General features: G+C 36.5%; 1 protein-coding gene across 3 annotated transcripts in view; it reads left to right on the top strand.

Annotated features, from left to right (window-relative positions):
- Positions 1-1,487: 1,487 nt before the first annotated feature.
- Positions 1,488-20,507, top strand: part of LOC129767320 (uncharacterized) — a 31,688-nt gene continuing 12,668 nt past the window's right edge. The window contains exons 1-3 of one of the 3 annotated variants that reach the window (XM_055768051.1): positions 1,488-1,653; positions 1,713-1,845; positions 11,992-12,155. In XM_055768051.1, coding sequence (XP_055624026.1) covers positions 1,779-1,845; positions 11,992-12,155 — 231 coding nt within the window. In that variant the 5' untranslated portion in view covers positions 1,488-1,653; positions 1,713-1,778. Of the gene's footprint in view, positions 1,846-11,991; positions 12,156-20,507 lie in introns of all 3 variants that reach the window. The other 2 variants (XM_055768050.1, XM_055768052.1) reach the window with 2 other exon arrangements.

Genomic DNA, 20,507 nt, shown 5'->3' with positions numbered 1-20,507 from the left:
ATAATGATATCCTGGACCACAATTACATAAATTGTTAGTAGCAAGACGTACACGATAAACCGTTAATCGAGCACCAATTGATGGCACAACAGCCTAAACTTTAATCTAATAAAACCTTTGTCAACGTTTAACCTTTTGGGCCAAGCTCTCGTCAAATCTTTGGGGAGAATAGAGTGAAACCATACAGTATCATCTTCAAGATCATTTCTAGATCATCTCTCCATTGATTCTGCCAAATGATAAATGTCTATTATAGGCAAATTGAAAATAATTCATAATACGTATCTAATCACATTGTGAGCTAACGCCGAATTGTAGGCAAAAAGATTGCTCGTTGCGTTGTGGGGAAAACGAGTGGTCAGTAGAATCGAAATAACATACCCATTTTAAAAGTCAAATTGTTAACTTATTTTTACTTTATTCGCTGTTCATATCTTGAGCAAACATGCTGGATAAGTTCCTTGTCTAATGGTATATAACACAACTTATGTCACAATAACGATTTTGAGTAATATGTATTTGAAAACTCTTTATGAATCGTTACATTTTTCGTAGAGTTACCCCCCTATATAGAAATCAAAGACATAGTCCTATCCAAAAAAAATATTTTCAGACTAACAAGATACACTGTAATAAATTTTATGTATAACATCCCAAAAACAATTGCTTGTTAGAAAACAAACACCGATTGTTGTGTCCCCTTCCAATACAAGTGAAAAGCGGAATATCATAATTTTCATGCGATAAAATTGAAAGCTATATTTCAAATAAATTAGCTCGTTATTCATTCGCTGTTGATTGACGAACCATTCTGTTTCCATCGCCATTCGCATTAGCAGACACATGCTTCGACTGTACTTTCCAATCTGATATTACCCCTGTATTGCAGCATGATTTACCACTAAAATATTATTTCTTGTGATAAACTCACAAGAATTGCCTCATGCTCTATCAGCAGCCCAATGAGATGCTATTTTCAGTTGAAGGCTCCACAAGCAGCGAACGTTGCTTAGAAATTGAATTATCTTTCCAATCTTTCTCTCCAGGTAGCAATTCGACATGATTCGAAAGAGCCAGACAAAAATTACCCATGAAATACTAACTGTAATCCGAGATTATACACATTCCCCCTCTTTCAATTCAAAAATTAAACTTTTGCCTCCGTTTCTACACTCCAAGTATTACGAAACATACCGCCAACTCTCTCTCTCTCTCGTGAGCCCTCGAGAGGAAAATTGATCTCATTCTCTCCCCACGGGGTGAGAATACTGAGAAAAGCAATTACCAGCTTGTGCACGCTGCGTTTGTCTATCCTTGTTTCGCACTCGTGCTCACCTGAGCGTGCGAATGGGAAACAAATATAAACAAATCATAGCCTTCTAGCGGCGTGTGAGCAAACGTTCTGCCTCGAAGTGTGGCTCTCTTCTGCTGTCTCTCTGCAGTCCGTCAAAACACTTTCTGATTTTCTTTCCGCTTTCGAACACCGATTTCAGTGTGTATCGAGATCCCAACGCAGGTTGGACTTATTGATGGAGTGTCGTGAAATGTGATTATTTTTGTTTTCTTCCCTTCCCTCGCTACTGCTGTTGCTGCTGTTCAGAAAACCGTATTATTGTGGAAGTGTGATGTGTGTGTGCCAATGAGCGGGACACTGTATGTGTGCACTGTGTCTGTGTGGATCGCTGGACTGTAGAATACTGTATCTAATTCAGGTGGTATTACGGAAATTTCCCCTCGCGGCGACGGAAGTCAGCAGCGAACGGATCGCAACAACAATAATGGATACTTATGTGAAGAATTTGCTAAACAGTTGGAATATGCCCGAGCTCATCAAAGTGTTTCAAGGTATGAGGACGTCTGTTCCGAATTTCTAGGTACTACCAGGGTCAGCGATTTCCGGGAAGTCGGTCAAATGCATATATTCTCGGCCGCGATGATGTTTCATCGGAGGGTTATGTGATTCAACTCCGTATTATATTCGCCCCGTTCAAAACCAAGTATCTATTGTGTTACGTTGAATGTGGTGAAGGGGGTGGTGGGAAGTTGAATTTTCATTGCGGGTTATTACAAATTCCCTCGACTTAATGGTCGGTTGGCTGGTTGCTTTGGATTAGTTCGGTTAGATGGTTAGGTTGCCTGAGCCTGGCGGATTGCTACTAGTGGCACATGGGGTACTGTATATGTGTGTGGACCGCGCGCACAAGTGAGCGAGTTCCACTCCACGAACTGCTGTTGTGCAGTATAAATATTATGGTTTTCATACCAAAGCTTATTCGCCGACCCGGTTGGCATGTACCGTAATATCTTCAACGTTTTCAGAGCGATTGTAGGAAATATGCTGTTGTAGTACAAAAGTTTCTCTCGTGTTTCGCCGTGAGGTGGAAAATGATTGCGTTTTCTGTCCATGAGCCACATGGAGCCTCACGCCAGAGCCACAGGGTTGCCATATTCTAGCCGGTATATTGCGATCAGATGCTTGTAAGGAAAATTACTATAATGGGCTGTGTTTTCATTATCCGTTGCGGGTGATTCACACGGGGAGCCGTGATTCAATTCGAATTTGATCGTTTCTGCTGTACGGATTATTCCCGACGATGAATATTTAAATGATGCCATGGGAATTCATTCAAATACGATCGATTCCGGATGGTCGCCAGGATGTTTCATTAGATGATTCACGAAGAATTATAGAAATCACCCTTATTTGAATGACACATGTCACTTCAGTGAACTTCGGAACAACATCCTAGTTTGTTTATGAGAGATTGTTTAATGATCATGGTTTGGATATCTGAGAAAAAATAATATATATAGAAGCTTCCGTCTTCAGCTCAATAATTGCTCAGTTGAGCAATCTTGTCCAAAATACAAATTGACTGCTATAAGTTTCAACAAGCAAGTTTCATTTTGATGTTCAGAATCTAATTCCCCCATAATACGTGTACCTCGCTACGATTCACGTAGTTCATAATGTTAATGCTTTCCCCACATGTTCGTAGTTCTGTTTTCAAAATATTTGTTAACCCTCTCATTGCGGCACGTTATGCGCATGTTTGGGTGCTGTATTGCGCCAGTGAGTGAGTAAAGTAGTACCTGGAGTTTAGATAACTTTTATAGCAGTTAAAAAATTATGTTTTCCACTTCAAGGTGTTCAAATGATATAATTCACTGTCACATTCTGTATTTTAGATTCTGGGTGTAACTACTATTGGGTGTGTAGATGCGAAAGAGATATACAAAATATGCATTTTGAATTTGTGTTTGAAAAAAAAATCCTTCATTTATCATCTAAATTTATGTTATCGTCTTCAAAATAGGCTTCTCCTGAATCAAAACTATTGGTGGGTTATACATAAGATATAACCGAAAGGTTGACGTAGGACTACCATTGGTTTAGTAATCAGTAGAGTGTATTGATTAAATTATTGTTTAAACCAGATATTGAATGGAACAATTTCCGAATTCAATGGCGAACAAATCCCACTTTAGGTCAACGATCAATGGATTTTACATTTCCATCTGAAATTATTGCATCAAGTATACGTACTTCTCGAACCGCAAGTTTCCTTGATTTGATGAACTTCAGATACTCAGTTTGGATTTTGACATGTAAGTTGAACGCATATTGTACAATCAATGATTTGGTTGTTATCAACCAAACGGTACATACATAAACTTTTCTCAAATGTTACAAACTGTACACACTTTCAAATGAAGTACAAGCAGCAACAAGCCTCAGAAAATTCATAAACATTTGTGATCTATGAAACATTCCTTCCTTTCTTTCCTTCTTTTCTACTTGTTTTCTTTCTCACTTCCTTTCTTTATTTCTTGTTTTCTTCTTTTCTTCCTTCCTTCCATTTTTCTCTTTTCCTTTAATTTTTCTTTTTTATCTAGAACTACGTCTTTCATTAAGGGTGCCAAATCAGAAAACAGGGCACGTTTTTATGAAATAAAGTTACCGTTAATAACTATTTTGACCACGAACGGATTTTGGCGATTTACATACCAAACGAATCGGAAATTCCCTAAGATATGCTATACATTACAATCCCATAGTCTGTATATGGTTTAAACTGATGAAAATTGGAAGCATTCCCAATACCTCATATATTTGTTCTGTCCGTTTGTGTGCTTTCCCGAACAGAGCTGTCAATAACGAGCGACTTATCGACGAGCAACGAAGGGGAAATCGTAAGAGTAAAGTCTCCGTGAACAATGGAAAAGAAGAAGAACGAAGGGGTATATTTGCCTAGAGTTTGAACAGTGGATCTCGCTGAGGCAAACTTTCATTCTTCGTGAGGAAATCGACTGAACAACATCGTTGCTGGACGAGCTCGACGGCGAGAGATCGAATGCCTTTCTCAAGGCAATGGGGGTGGAGTAATAATATGATGGATAAAGTTAAGTTTTCCAAGGGCCTTTTTGAAGGTTAGAGACGAATGAACTGAAGAAGTTCAAAGTCTCAAGCAAGGAAGGAAGGGAAACTTTCAGTATCGTTCTGTATTCAAGAAAATGAATATCGCTAGTTCTTTTATGTTTTGCGTTATTACGTTTCTTCGTTTCGGATTGAACTGTGGACGCGACCAAATTACTCCAACCAATGTCTCTGGCATTGCAATCATTGCATCAAATTGATGGCATTGCATAAAGGTTCTGAGCTACACAATTGTGTGGGGAATCATCAAGCAAGGGTATCGTCAACTCATCTAGAAAATAAATGTTCTAGAATATTATTAGTGATTTGGTTTCGCATGACGGTAGCAAAACTCTCTCCACAAATGATGACAGCTAAGCTAATCTAGACTCGCAAGATTAACAGAAAGGGTTTCTGTTGAGAAGAGCGGAAAACAGAGATTAGTGTGTGTATATTTAGTTGCTTTAAGCCATCGATATATGGATATTTTTGTGCGTACATGCGTGCTTCATAACCCGTACGTAAAAATAGTGCATCTTCGCTGTACTGAAACCCCAATTGTATCTGCTCCCGTGTGCATTGACCCTGTAATGATGCAACAATCGCCTAATTTTTGCATGCTATGATTGACATAAATTGTGTTGCAATTTATGCAGTCGTAATGATAAATATAAACAAGGAGGGAAGATAGCGGGGGGGAAATATTTACGCTAGGGAATTAGTAATGAATCTCTGCTGAGGCAAATATTCAGCCTTTTTTCAACCAGTTAATATTGTTTGTTTGCTGTCATCAATGCATTGAACTGACGCTATGGTGAAGCAGGTGTTAAGGTTGTGCACCAAAAAAAATATTTGGGGAATACCAATTTATTCAATGAGTTATATTAAGTTATTAATTTATTTGGGCTCGCGTGCCAGACGCAAAACTGCTTTCAACTAGGGTTGCATTTGGGCTAATCTAGATCATAATGAAGCAGTGCTACTCTTTTCGAGGTTGTTGAGATTAGCAGATAAAATTTATTTCGTCTTTTAGTCATCAAGAAAGTAAATGCCGTTCTGGAATATTGTATGTGATTTGGATTCGCTTACCAGTAACAAAACTTTCTCCAGGATGACAGCTCTGCGCTTATCTCGAGCATGTATTGTTCTGCGAGCACAATAATGAAGTTATAAACAAACGACTTGAATTAAACCACAGCGTAGTTCTACGTCAACAATGCGGTCGTGTCTTGAACACAACCTCCTATATTTTTTTTCTATTTCTTGATTGCTTTCTCTATTTCTTTAATTCTAGCTTTCTCCCGTTCTTTCCACCTTTCAAAATTAAATTAGATCTAAACTAATTCTCTCAACCATTCGGTAATTCGCAAATCGCAAATAACGTATTTTTATATTCCCACAAAAATCATTCATCATTCATAAGTTGCAAATGTTACCCACTCGTGTGTTTTTCATACATGCATTCGGGAGCAAACTACAGGGGAATTTGGATATGACGTACAATTTCACTTCCAAAATTGAAAAAAAAAACTTGTACAATTTTCGAGCGCGTCTTTGGACGACCAGGGATGACATTGCGCATTTTGCGAAACGAGTGATTTTTGTTCGTTTCGATCGTTTTGACATGCCTTTGACCAGCTTTGTTTACGAACCCAAAAATTTTACATTTCTCTACGAGACAAATTTTGATCTAAATCTAGTACACCGAAAATATGAACTCGAAAAATATACATAATACTAAAACCATTTCGATTTGAGTTCGAATTCTCTCGAAACGAGTTACTCGTTTCGAAATGCGCAATGCCACCCCAGGTTTTGCTTCAGCGCCCTGTTTGGGTGCTAGCAGGCACCGAAATTACGATAACCTTCCGATCATATGTTTCACTAAGATGCGTCATCTGATCCATCGAAACAGCAGTTGCAAGTTCACGAAAACGTTTCAGCACATCATACACTGTCAATTTTGGCATGTTTCAGCTATTTCACGATATTAGTCGGAATTTTAATGTGCATGTCCGAATTCATATTTCTTCTCTCGGCATCCAACAGGATGAATAAGCTGAAATTTTCACCGTCGAAAGATACAGTTTTTCCAAGCAATTCGTTGTAAAAATATTTGGGATACCACAAGTACCGCCTCTGCTATAAAATGAACAGTGATTCTAATTAAATCGCTGCAGTGATGCGGATGTTCCAGAGCATATGATGCAAAAATGTGATGACGAAAACAGTGAAGCTACTTCGTCCAGATGTGTGCGCGTTCATATAACGGTACCCCGCCGCATCGAATACGGACATCGTGCGGCACTTTGTGGATGCCGGATACGCCGGATTACTTTTTTTGTTTTTTTTTCTGTATTAAAGTGATTTTCAGCCTTTGGCTGGTTCATCATTAGGACCAACGGATTTATTCCGTTGGAAGAATGTTGAGAGTGAGCATTGAACTCGTGACCTTTAGCGTGAGAGGATGTTAACCACTGCGCCAGATCGCCTCCGGTAGTCATTACTGCCTATTTCGTAATGTTGTGGTGTGTTTCGTGCAGGTTGGTCGTGTAGTCAAGTGTAGCCATTACATTCTTCTATTTGAGTCTACTAAAGAAACCGATAGATGAGGTAGATGATTATCAAACATATCTATAAATGTGTTTGCAGCTCAGTTATGGCCAGAAGAAGATTTTCTCTGGCCATAACCACTTATTGAATCGCCTTCTCTTGCTTGGTCCATTTTTTTTATTGCAATTTAACTATCCGGTATCAGGCTTATTCGGCCAATGTTTGCTATTCGGCCGGATAATGAATATTAAAAAAAACAATAATTTGGCATTAACACAAGATAATTCTTTTGTTTTCAAAATTAAATTCAGCCATTCCATGCCAAACCATTTCCATATTATTTTCGCATTTTTGCCAAAAATGACTTTTTTTCAAAAATTCATAACTTTTGAACCACTGGACCAATTCAGATGTTTTATATAGTAAATTAAAGCCAATTAGCTGGCATTTTTTGGTAAAATACTACAGTTGAAAAAAATTTGAATTAGGTTTTCGTTATTATTGATTGTAACTATAAAAACCAGTTTTCATGGTCTCGGGACCAAAGGCGCTATATATGTTTATATTTTTCTTGGAAAGCTGAGGATTTTTCAAATAACATACCTCGAAACCAGGGAAGCGTTTTGTTTCGTTTTTGAGTTATGATTTTTCAAAGTTAACCGATGGTCCAAAAATCATTTTTCCTTTTTTTCCCAAAAATGACTTATCAAAAATTTATTACTTTCAAACTACTGAACCGATTCAGATGATCGACGTATCAAATTAAAGCCTACTAGTTTTTTTTTTAAATAATACACTTGCCAATTAATTGGATTATGGTCACATAGTAGTTTAGTAGCATAAAAATATTGAACGAAAACCGAAAACATGAAAACATGTAACTTTGAAAAATCATAACTTAAAAAGGAAAAATAAAACCACTCTGGTATTCGGATATATTATGTGAAATAAGGAATAAAGGAAAAAAATATAAAACAATATGGCGCCTTTGGTCCCGAAACGATGTAAGCTATAAAAAACATATATAATCAAAAATTACGAAAACTAAATTCTTTTTTATTCAGAGTGTAATATTTTTTGAAACATGACTCATTGGCTTTAATTTGATATGTCGATCATCTGAATCGGTGTAGTAGTTCAAAAGTTATGAATTTATGAAATAAGTACTTTTTGAAAAAAAAAAAAGGAAAAAGGTTGATTTTTCGGACAACCTTAAAATGGAAATGGTCACCCTAATGAAAAAAATCAAAAATACGTGTCTAATGTTTTGCGATAAGGAACAAAACTACCAATTTTCACGAAAATCTGAGAACCACTTTATCGGTTTAGCATGGATTGGCTGAATTAAGAATAATTTATAACATTAATTCATCCAGCTGCCGGATATCCGGCTTTCCGGCCACGAAGATTGCTGTATGTCCGGTTTCATCACTAATGATTATGCCTTGAACGAGCTTCGCGCAATCTATCAGACCAGCACTAAATTACACGCTCATGGATACCTACACTGATGGGATCTAACATTACAAGAATGGCAATTGGTTTCTGAGGAAAAGTTTTTAGAACCGGCATATCGGGCATAGCTTGAATTGCAATATTTTCTCTATTTGGCCATAGAACGAAGCGTTTGCCTATTCTTTTCATTTTTTTTTCTGATTTGGTACCATTACTGAAAGACGTCCAAAAGTAGATAATGATAACTTAGGGTTTCGTTAGTATTACACATATAAAATGGTTTAAAATAAAGTAACATCAGATGAGCCAACCATCTATACTGCGGCCCAATCGACTTTTCAGATCGAAAAAACGACAGTGCTAAAAAGTCAATTTTTAACGAAAAAATAGCGATAACAGTAAATCTCGACGTTTCATGCGATTCTAACACATTTGGTCTTTTTTTTGCATCAGGAGTGACTATCCATCATAGAAACATTTACTGCACCCTAAAACCTCCTCATGCCAAATTTGAATTCGTTTGCTTTATTAATTCTCTAGTTATGCTGAAATTTGTATTTCATTTGCATGGCAGCCCCTCCCTTAGAAATGGGGAGGAGTGTCTGTCCAACATAGAAACATTTATTGCACTCTTAAACCTCCACATGCTAAATTTGGGTTAGTTTGTTTGATCAATTCTCGAATTATGAAGAAATGTGTGTTTCATTTGTATGGTAGCGGGGAGAGGGGAGAGGGAAGGGGTGTCTATCCAACATAGGAACATTTACCACACCCTAAAACCTCCACATGACAAAAAAAATCGAGATGACAGTAAATCTTGACATTTCATGCAATTTGAAGACATTTGGAGTCAAATTTTTTTTAAACCCTGATTTCATGTGACTACGGAGACACCCCTAAGTGACAATTTGTTTGCTACGAAAAAAAAACTTGGGCGTGGTGCACAAATAACGTAACGCTAAAAATCCGGATTTTCGGCCACCTATGAGTGCGAATGAATCCTCAATTTCACCTCTTAGTTAGACATTCCAAAATCAGAGCAACGTGACTTTGGCTCACTTGGCAAGACACCAAAAGCATCCACTTATCATTATAATTTCCGTAGTAAATCTATAGGGCTTCCCAAAATTTATCCGTAGGCTCATGCTTTTTTGTTTTGGTCATGTTTTCCACATTATCTGACCACTGGTCGTACACATGGATAGTTGATTGATTTCTGTATTGATAAAACATAGTTTTGCCGAAATATGTTTTTTTGTGTTTGCACCTTGTTTTCAGTCCTTTATTGCGTTATCCGCGGTTTTATTTATTCGCGGTGACCTTGGTCGACTATACTGCGGATAATCGGGGCTCTACTGTGCATGTACATCTGTGAAACAGATTGTATATTCCAAAAATCTGACATTTATCTTAGCCATTCCATGGCAAACCGATATAGCGGTTCTCAGATTTTCGTCAAAAGTGGTAATTTTGTTCTTTATCGCAAAACTTAGACCAGTATTTTTTTATTTTTTTATTAGGGTGCCCATTTCCATCTTAGGGTGGTCCGAAAAATATTTTTTTTTCACTTTTTCCCTAAAATTACTTTTTTCAAACATTCATAACTTTTGAACCACTGAACCAATTTAGATGATCGACATATCAAATTAAACTTGCAGAAAGAATGGATATGTTTTTCGTAATTATTGATTGTAGTCGTTTTTGATTGTTTTTATGGCTTTGAACTAGAGAGCGCTATATATATTTTTTAAATATTTTTTCTTGAAAGCTGAGGATTTCTCACATAACATATTTCGATATCAGAGATGCTATTTTTTTTTTTGAGATATGATTTTTCAAAGTTAACCGGTGATCAGAAAAATCATTTTTCCCCTTTCATCCTTTTACTCTTTATGTTGGAACAAGACAACCTAGAGTGTTGCAACAACATATCGAAATTGTCGCTCAGCTTTGATTAAACGATGTTAGTAAGGCGTCGTGCACAAATTACGTAATGCGAGATCAAGTGTAGAAAACACGGGTTATTTCGTGATCTATCCGTAACAGACGGAACGCGAAACACGAGAAAACTCGTGAGCGGTCCTTAATATGTTAACATACTGAGCTTCATCACGGACAACATTCAACTGTCAAAAAAACAGTATAAATTACTTGCCAACTTTTCATTCATACATCATTAATCGTCTACTGTCTTCATCGCGCGTTCGGAAGCGGACACATTAAGTTTTTTTTTCATGAAAATGAGTGTACACAATTGCAAAATAACAAAATAGCAAAAAAAAAATTCAGGTTGCTTACTTTCCTGCCTGCTTAATACAATCTAATCTAAAATTTAGAAATCCTCACAACTCATATTACATGCGTATTGTTAACATTCCATAATAAGTTTTAGATTTTGAAACATTTATGGTATGAAATTGGTCTTGCCAAGGTAAACAATAAAAATAATAATACCCTGAAAAGTAACATGAAGTTGATATATTTCTGCCGCATTCAAATAATTCTGGGAACCGGAATCGATTATATGTTATTTTTCCTGGAAAGATTCCAATTAGAGAACTTTCGTTACTTCATCGGTGCATCGTAAATGTTCATCAATTTACAAAACTTACAAAAGCAGAAAAGATCGCAAAGCGAGAATTTAATGAAGGGAAATTTATTCTGATATAATTCTCTCATGCTTTCTCATTATTCGAGTTCGTCGCAAAACAGGAACAGGTTTCAAAATAGCAACTGGATTAAAACTACGCTTGTGTCTGTTCATAGAGCAATTTTTAGAACGTATTACACTGTGAACTTTTCTCGTAGCGAGAAATAAAAAATGAATGTGACCAAATGAATGGATGTGTGCCGGAAGATGAATAATTAAAAAACGGATCGTTAGAAAATATGGTCAAACCTCAAGTTCTGACCTAACAGATTGCATTTCGAAAACAGAGAGATAGAATAGATAACAACAACACAACACGTACCACCACCCCACTACCGATGACTGAGTTGCTAGCCCGCAATATCCTGGCAGCCTGGGGTAGAATTCGATAAACACGGCAACACTTGTCCCGCCGCACGTTTCCGCGCCGAGATCGTGCACCACACGTGTATTTCCGCGGAAGGAAATTCGTCGAACTCTCGCAGCTTGGCTCACTGCGCAAACGCTCTGCCATAAAATTACCGCTATTATCATTGATTATAAAATATCGCTGCCTCGTATTTCACTCTTCCCGATAATTTCTGGTCTTGCGTAATATCGTCGTCGTTCGAGCAAAATCTATACAGTAGAAGCTATGCTTGCTATACAGATATACAGAAGTGCCTATACACATTGATGGACATTTCATATAAAAGGAAACCTTCGAACAGTTGTTTCCCTGTGTATTGAGCGGGTGACCGGGTGGGCGGCGAGGAGGTCCCCGGCAAACTCGCTCTACATAGTCACTGGAACATACACATAAAAGTTTAATACCGACAGCATTAAAACTTTACTGTATTACGATAATTTTATTACCAAACATTTCAGCTCGTTCCTTTCTAAAACGTAATTTTCTGTTCGGTCGTTTTTGTTTTAGAGGAGGATATCGATGAGGGCGCGTTCAAATGCCTGAAGTACGACATGATTAAGGAGATTATCCCGAAAGTGGGCAAACGGGCTAAGTTTGTTCAGAAGTATGAGGAATACAAAGAGAATCTAACGGAACGGCCAGCATTTGGCGAGCTGCAACTGGAAGAAAAGGTATTACTTTTTATGATCTTCAATCTTTTTTACATCTTGTTTTTCTACTTCTTTGCTTTCCTTTTCTTCCTTCCTCCTTCTTCTCCACCTCTAACCGCTTCATGCTGGTCTACGCTCTCTTCGCAACGGCGATGACTATCCAAGTTTCCAACTCGGTCGTAGTCAAACCAAAGTATTGCAAGTAATGGGAGGTAGTTTCAAAGTCGTCCGGGAAAGGGCACACGTGATGATGGTGTAGACGACGGAGGAGAACGAGAGAAACCGGCGAAACTTCGAGGAATATATAATATGAGATAGTACCGAAAGATGAATATCTCGGGCGAATGGGAAGGGAAAATAAGCGGGTACGGGGCCTCGGAGACGGTGAGCGCAAAATAGAAGGGGGAATGGAAAAACGAAATTCCTCGTTTCGCTTGTATTTCTCATGAATCGTACAATGACGATGGTATTCCAAGTTCATTAGACTTGAATATATGTTATTCACGTTGTTTTGCCCCTATACGCGATGACGCTAGGTACACTGGAACACACGGTAGGGATGTCTATGGTGGCTACTTTTTGTTGCCTTAATGGACTCGTTTCCATTTTTGTGTGTTAGAATTTTATGAGTGATGGAAGCCAACTCAATTTGAATCCCTTTGAATAATTTTACTATTGATAACGACGGTCATGTGCGTTTATTAGAGATACAGTGAAAGATCTCTATAGCGACATCGCAATGGACCGTCGTTGCAGAGAATTGTCGCTATAAAAGATTGTCGTTATAGAGAGCATAAATGTCGCTATAAGGAGAGTAACACCCTAGCTCACGCAAAACAATCCAATTATATTAGAAACAAAAGCAATTGACGTATAACCAGCTTGGAAAAAATAACATTAAACAATGAACATGAAATTCAGCTCATTCGTCCGAAACTAATTTTTCTCTAGATAGAAAAAATAGTATATTGTTAATTGATTTTTTTTGTTAATAATAGATAATCTGGAAAACATCTGCTTGCTGGATGGGTTTATAGTTTAATTGTTGAATTTGATTTAAGAAAAAAAATTAAAAAAGATTAATTTTATTTATTTTATCGCCAGACAAAATGTACCAACTGAACATCAATGAAACCAATATTATTACCCTTTTCACGGCTCTAGTCCATATTTTTGATGGTGAATGAATTCGCACTGTGCACTTTGATCATTGAATTCATTAGACAATGTTGTCTGTTTAGTACCCTTTCCGAACCTTTGAATTATGTCCAATTTATTTTTAGCGTTGAAGATTTTCGTGTATTTCAACCCATTTTGGGCAGTGAATGTTTTCGAAGTTATTTTGTGAATGAATGTAAACTTGGTATCGACGTTATTGTTATTGGTGAAACCTGGATGAAGAAGGAGATTAGTCACATTTACAATATTCCTGGCTATCGCGCTTTCTTCTCGTGTCGTGATAATCCTTCTGGTGGTTTAGCAGTTTTCGTAAATAGTTCACTCGAAAACAAATTGATAGATACTCAAACAGTTGACGGTTTGCACTATATCCACCTAGAACTAAAACTTAAATGTCAACTTTATACAGTTGCTAGTGTTTATCGTCCCCCCTCGTTTGATTACAACGAATTTCAAAATATTTTAGAAGGCTGGTTATCAACTGCTACTCCATCAAAACCATTTTTAATTCTTTGAGATTTTTTAATATTCCAATTAATCTGATAAACAATAACGTAGTATGCCGGTACACAAACCTATTACAATCTAATGGTTATGTATGTACAAATACAATTCCAACTCGTCCAGCAAATAATAACATTTTAGACCATTTTATATGTCCGATCAACCTTGCTGAAAATTTACAAAATCACACTATTTTTAATGATATTAGCGACCATCTTCCTATCATTTCCTCTCTTCCTATGATTAATGATAAGAGCCACAAAGAACTGAGAGTCAACATTGTTGATCGTGTTAAACTTGAAAATCATTTTTCAATATTTTTGAATGATTTTGTAGTTACTGACGATGTCGACGCTACTTTAGCTTTTCTTACTACAACCTATAACAACCTGTTCAGTCTTCCGAAAAACACTTACACATGTCCACGCGATGTGAAAACTCCATGTTTTTGTTTGAATTCGAACATGATTCTCGCTAGTGTTGAGTGTCTATCCCCAACACGAACAATGATACACAAACATAGACATGTGAAAACAAACACGATGTTTATAATTCAAGAACATCATGTACAAACATATCACCCGATGTCGCAGTATTCATTGCTTTCGTTTCGTTTCGTTTTCATACACGGAAATAAATTATTCATCCCAAAAAATTTCTTCGTAGAATACTTTTTGACAGAAACGAACTTGAAATTTAATTCGCATTACAAAAATTACATGAGCTGAGAGGCCATGAGTTCATACATATTTTGCAAATCTGATTAAATAATTCTTGGTTTCGTGCAGAGAAACTTTCTCTGAATAGAAAGAAGCTTTCTATGAGAATTTTTTTGCGTGCATGTTGGCAATTAAAGTCTGGGGAACCGACTGCACAGCGGGCGACGTCGTACAAATGCTGACCAAAAAAATAAATACCCAAAAATTAGTCTTAGGTGCATCCTTCAGCGGCACACAGCAGAACCAGCAGAGAAATTTCAGCGGCTAAAACACACTATTATTTTCTCGATGTTATCACAAACTGAATGAAGGAAAAAACTAAAAGCTACACTTACACTGCACTGCATATGCTATGTGTGCATGCGATTGCATCATCCTTTCTTCTCCTCTTCTTCGCTCGTTTTATAGCTCGGGTCGCGTTCGTCGCGAACAAGCAGTATTGGCCATTTGTATTCAAAGATCCAGCCAAAACGGTTGCTCCCGTGGTCGAGTGATTAGCGTCACGCCTAACATGTCACTGCTGAATAATTGTGGTACCTTATATTCGATTAAAATTATAGAAATATTGTAATCAAAATTTGTTGTGGTTAACTGAACATCTCCGCCACGCTCTATTCAATTTTAGTACTTGTTCAAATACCTAATAATAGCGAATGTTACATGAATTCAATATATAAATTGATGCGTGTACTAAATAATGATATCAATTGTGAAAAACTTTGATATTAATCGACGTTTATTTTGTTCAGAACAGATAAAGAGGTTTATTTTATTTGCCCAATATTTTAGACGAAGCACCCATTGTTATGATAGGAAAGCATTTTTCTATGTCAACATACCAACACACCACGCGTTGAGTGGTGGTGGTGTGGTGTCCGATTCGCTTCTTCTACTCTACGCACTGCCGGTGCTTGGGGTGAAAATGCAAGAGAAACTGTACACCATGTTCGAACATCATGTGAAACATTGGGATTAAACATCGTATGTCCAAACATACAACGAATACAAACATGTCACATTTTCAAACATAGGTTTTTTGTGAAACACGGAAGACTGAACCTGTTAATAAGCTGTAACAGAACCTTGACTAAACTTGTCAAAATAAAGAGGGATCAATGTCCATGGATGACTTATGGACTTTGGAAGTTGATTCAAATCAAATATAATTATCTCGAAAAAGTGAAAAACAGTCCCAATGATGTACGCGCTAGGGGTAAGTTAGTTCATGTATCCAAAAAAGTAACAAATATGATAAAACGATGTAAAAAGGAATACTATGAAACTATGCTCAGTGGTTCTAATCATCTCAATGTATGGAAAAAATTAAATGTAATCTTTGGTCGCTCTAAGCCTTGTGAGCAAATTGAATTAAGAGTTGATGATAGGAACATTAATTCAAATTATGAAATTGCAGAAGTATTCAATAATTATTTCTCTAGTATTGGTAATAATCTCGCTAGTAAATTAACAGTGCAAAATTTCGACTATCTAAAACATGTAAAAAGTGTTAGAAACTCTATCTTTCTGAGACCTGCTAGCGTAAACGAAGTTCGTATTCTGATAAGTCAGCTTGATGTTAAGAAGAGCAAAGGTTATGACAACTTTCCTGCAGACTTGATAAAGACTAACATAGGTCGGTTCGCTGAAATCATTTCCGAAATATTCAATAGAATAATCCTAACTGGAGTTTATCCGAATATTCTGAAAATCGCCAAAGTTTCACCTGTGTTTAAATCTGGAGACAATAGTGATCCTTCGAACTATCGACCAATTTCAACATTATCTGTTCTCAACAAAATCTTGGAAAAACTTTTAACCTGTAGACTTACCGACTTCTTGAGTGCCAACAATGTTATATACCAATATCAGTATGGTTTCCGGGAAGGTTATGTCACAATGACCGCTATTACAGAGCTCGTCGACATATTGATCTACGAAATTGATCAAAAAAGGTTCGTAGGAGGCTTATTTATTGATCTTAAGAAAGCTTTCGACACTCTTAATCACGAAATTTTACTGAAAAAGCTTGATCGATATGGGATAAGAGGAGTTACCAACGATTTGATAAAAAGTTACCTGTCCGATCGAAAACAATTTGTAGTAATTAACGGTGTTCGTAGTAGCTTACGTCCGATTGATATAGGAGTTCCTCAAGGAAGCAACACAGGTCCTCTACTCTTCTTGATTTTTATCAATGATCTTGGTAATTTAACGCTCCACGGAATACCAATACTTTTTGCAGACGATTCGGCGTTATTCTATCCGCGTCCTGATATTCAAACTATTGTAGCGGACATGGAATCAGATATAGTGAAACTCATGGAATATTTCTGTGGCAATTATCTAATCATTAACCTCACTAAAACAAAGTATATAGTCTTCCATTCGCCACGAAAAAAAATACCTCAACACCGTGATCCATGTGTGGGAATCCTGTCTATTGAAAAAGTCTTCTCTTTCAAATACTTAGGATTGTATTTAGATTCTGCTGCAAGTTTATGTGGTCTCATGAAAAGAGTACGCTGTTTCATACCAAAAAGAGCATTGTTACAGTTTTATTTTGCATGCATCCACTCCATCCTCCAATACTTAATTGTAGTCTGGGGTCATGCTGCCAAATCAAAATTGAAAAAAATTCAAACGCTGCAAAATAGATGTGTGAAAGTAGTTTTCAATCTTCCTCACTTATATCCGACAGTTGCGCTTTACACTACTATACAAAATAGAATTATTCCTATTTCAGGCCTATGTGATATTCAAAGTATCATGTTTGTTCATAATATTTTGCATAACCGTAATTTTCACCATAATATCACATTCCCTACTCGAATAAACCTTTTGAATACAAGAAATTCAAATGACTTAATGAGAACCAGAGCTTTTACGAAATTGGGACTCACGCGCATAAAAAAAAAGTTACGGTCCATTAAAATTCAACGTGCTTCCCAATAATCTGAAAGCAATAAGCAATAAACATATTTTTAAAAATAAGCTGAAACAGTATATGACGATCCACATAAATCAATATATTCTGTAAATGTGCCGACTATCTTATGTATATGTATGCTTTGGTTAAAAATATTTTCCATCACTTTTCTTTTTCCTGCGTCGTTTTAATGTTGTATATGTTGTATAATATGGTGGATCCCTTCAAAGGAACTCTAATGTTCCACTGGGATTTCACATGTTTTGTTTTCTTTGTTTGTTGTTATATTCTCCGCTATTTCTTCTTATGTTTGTTGTCTGTTAGCAAGAGTCCACTACCCGGGGGCCCTCTATTCGAGCTTTCTGGTGTGGGGGTTAGTAGAGGGTATAAAAAAAAAGTGAAACAAATGTTATTGCCTGAATTTGATATCAAAAGCTTTATCCATATAACAATTGCGCAAATAATTTGCGCAATTGTTTAATTTATTGCAAATTTGATGCAATTTCATTCTAGGACGGGATTCTTGTACAACAATTCTTCGATTATTCTGTGTCAATGAACTCACCCCATCTTTTATGGTTTAAATTTCTGTTTTTGTAAATATCCGAAAATTTAAATCAGTTGGGCGTGAACAGATATTCAAAGTTGATTAAACCTTATAATACACAACATATACTATTTACGTTCGCAGGCTCTGACATTGACACACACACTATGAGTGGTGTGAAATTGAAAATTGTCGCAATAGAGAATGTTATGTTTTAGTAAATAGAAGCGATAATGTGTCGTTATAGGGAAAGGCCGTTATAGAAAAATGTCGAAATAAAGAAAGGAATATGTATGCGATTTTTAAGGGACCTTTGGACATGTCGTTATAGAGAGATTTGTCGCTATAAAGATTGTCGTTATAGAGAGCTTTGACTGTATATGACATACTTTCCATCAACTGGGGAAGCATTTGCACTTTGAAATCTTGTAACATGTTTTTGTGTATTGAGAAACTGACTTTAATTATTTTTCGCTTTCTTGGTCTTAGCAAATACTTCGACCCTTCCGAGGCTGTTGAGCGTTTCATATTTTCATTGGTACGATTGCCAATCAACGTACCGCCGCACAGTGGTCCCTGAGAAAATTTAGGTGGCCAAAACTCAGACTTTTGAGCTTAAAATCCAATTTTTGGTAGACTGGGGTCTTCGGCTACGCTGATTTCTTTTTTCAAATCTGTTTCACCAAAAAAACAAAAGAGAGTTGGGAGCAAGGGGGCAAAGTTCAAAATTTTCAGTTTTTATCTTGTTTGGTATCAAAGTGTATGTTTTCGGATACGCAGTGTTCGCAGCTTATATTTTGTTACATCTATTGCTTATGGAGTGGTAATAGTCAAAGCTGAAAACACAATTAAAATTTGGAGTTACGTTATAACGTTAAACATGAGACATTATAACATAAAACATGAGAGGAATGATAAAATTTTCATGTACACTGTACCTGTTTTTGCAGTTTTTCTTCGTTTAATACGACCTTTACATTCTTCGTAATCTTTTTCAGGCCTTCCTCTTAGAGATGAACCATCTTCACTACTCGGTCCCGCTGTCACTAAATAACATAAAAAATATTGTTACCTATAAAATATTTTTAAAGTACCATTTATAATAAGAAAACACTACAATTACCAGTTTCTGAAGCAATTACAAATTCCAACTTCAGCCATGCATCTTCTTTATTTGAAAATCGGTTCAACATATTGTTTTTAGATCCCCATTTCTCTACTAATTTACTAGGAAATCTCCCAATTTTATTTCGTAGAAGCGCTTACAAAGTTGACGAAATGTTGGTTAAATTTGTTTTTCCTATAACGAAGTCGTATAGGGAATTCCTCACGGGAATTGCGGCAGTTATATCCTGCCCAGTGGTTCTTAAATAATCGAACAAATCCTTATTACATAACTGGGGGCCATATTAGCATTTGTACAATATCGTAGCAAGTTGTACAATATCGTAGGTGGTACGAATTCCGAACTATCAAGTTAAAAACTAGCCTCCATCCGTTGCTGATGATTAGTAATATCTCTTAGATGAAGGCATGCTTTCTCCAACAGTTAAGAATATTACATAACTGGGGGCCATAACTACAAAAAATATTCAAATTACTAATAAAAAGGCACAACTTCAAATAACAGTTATTTCAGATTAACATTTCGGGTTAATATTGAGAAAAATCCAAAATGGGGGATTTCGGGTGAAAAGTTCAAGTGCTGAGTGATAAAGGCACACTTTGAAGAACACTTTCGTTAAAAAGTTGTGCGGGGAAATTTTTATAAGTCAATCCGAAGCAAAATAAAACTTCCAAAACAGTACTTACTTTGTGTGGAGTTAACACATACTAAAACCAACTGAATTTTGAAAATGACAACAAATGCAAATTCTCCGTTTAGAATGCTTCAAGAAACATAATGAGCCAAAAAAAATCGTGCAAAAACTTCACCAAAACACATGTTAGAAAAACACACGCGAAATAGTGGCACCGGCGAGCATGCGAAACTGGTATCTTATCGCGTTGCCAGGACAATGATGCGCGCGCGGAATGGGGTGAAACACGTGATCCTCGATGCCTTGAACATCCTAGAATAAGGGACTATATGATTTTTTCTTGTTTATGCAACTTAATTTTTTAGGTTTTGGTCGCCTAAATTTTCTTAGGGACCACTGTGCGCCGGACCTCTTTCTGTGGTTTTTTGCTTAAATGTTTGTCCATGTTTACATGCTCAAATCAGAAATTATTTATACCCATTTATTTTTCATTTATTTTTACCTTTTAATTTATTTTTACCTTTAATCTCGATCTTGCTCGCTTGCTTCTATTACTAAATTCCTTGAAGTCTTGAATTCCTTGAGTCCGACTAAACATTTTTAGGCAACCTAAGTTGAAATGCAATTTAACGAATATCGCAGATTAGTTGGGAGCATACACACTAGACAACTGGCAACTTAGGTTGAATCAACTTTTTTTTATTCTACTCAGCATGTCGAATCGCGAATTAAATTTTG

The sequence above is a fragment of the Toxorhynchites rutilus genome, chromosome 2 (assembly GCF_029784135.1).
Source record: "Toxorhynchites rutilus septentrionalis strain SRP chromosome 2, ASM2978413v1, whole genome shotgun sequence".
Classification (NCBI taxonomy): domain Eukaryota; kingdom Metazoa; phylum Arthropoda; class Insecta; order Diptera; family Culicidae; genus Toxorhynchites; species Toxorhynchites rutilus.
The sequence above is the reverse complement of the archived record's forward strand: the minus strand, read 5'-3'. Positions and strand labels throughout refer to the sequence as shown.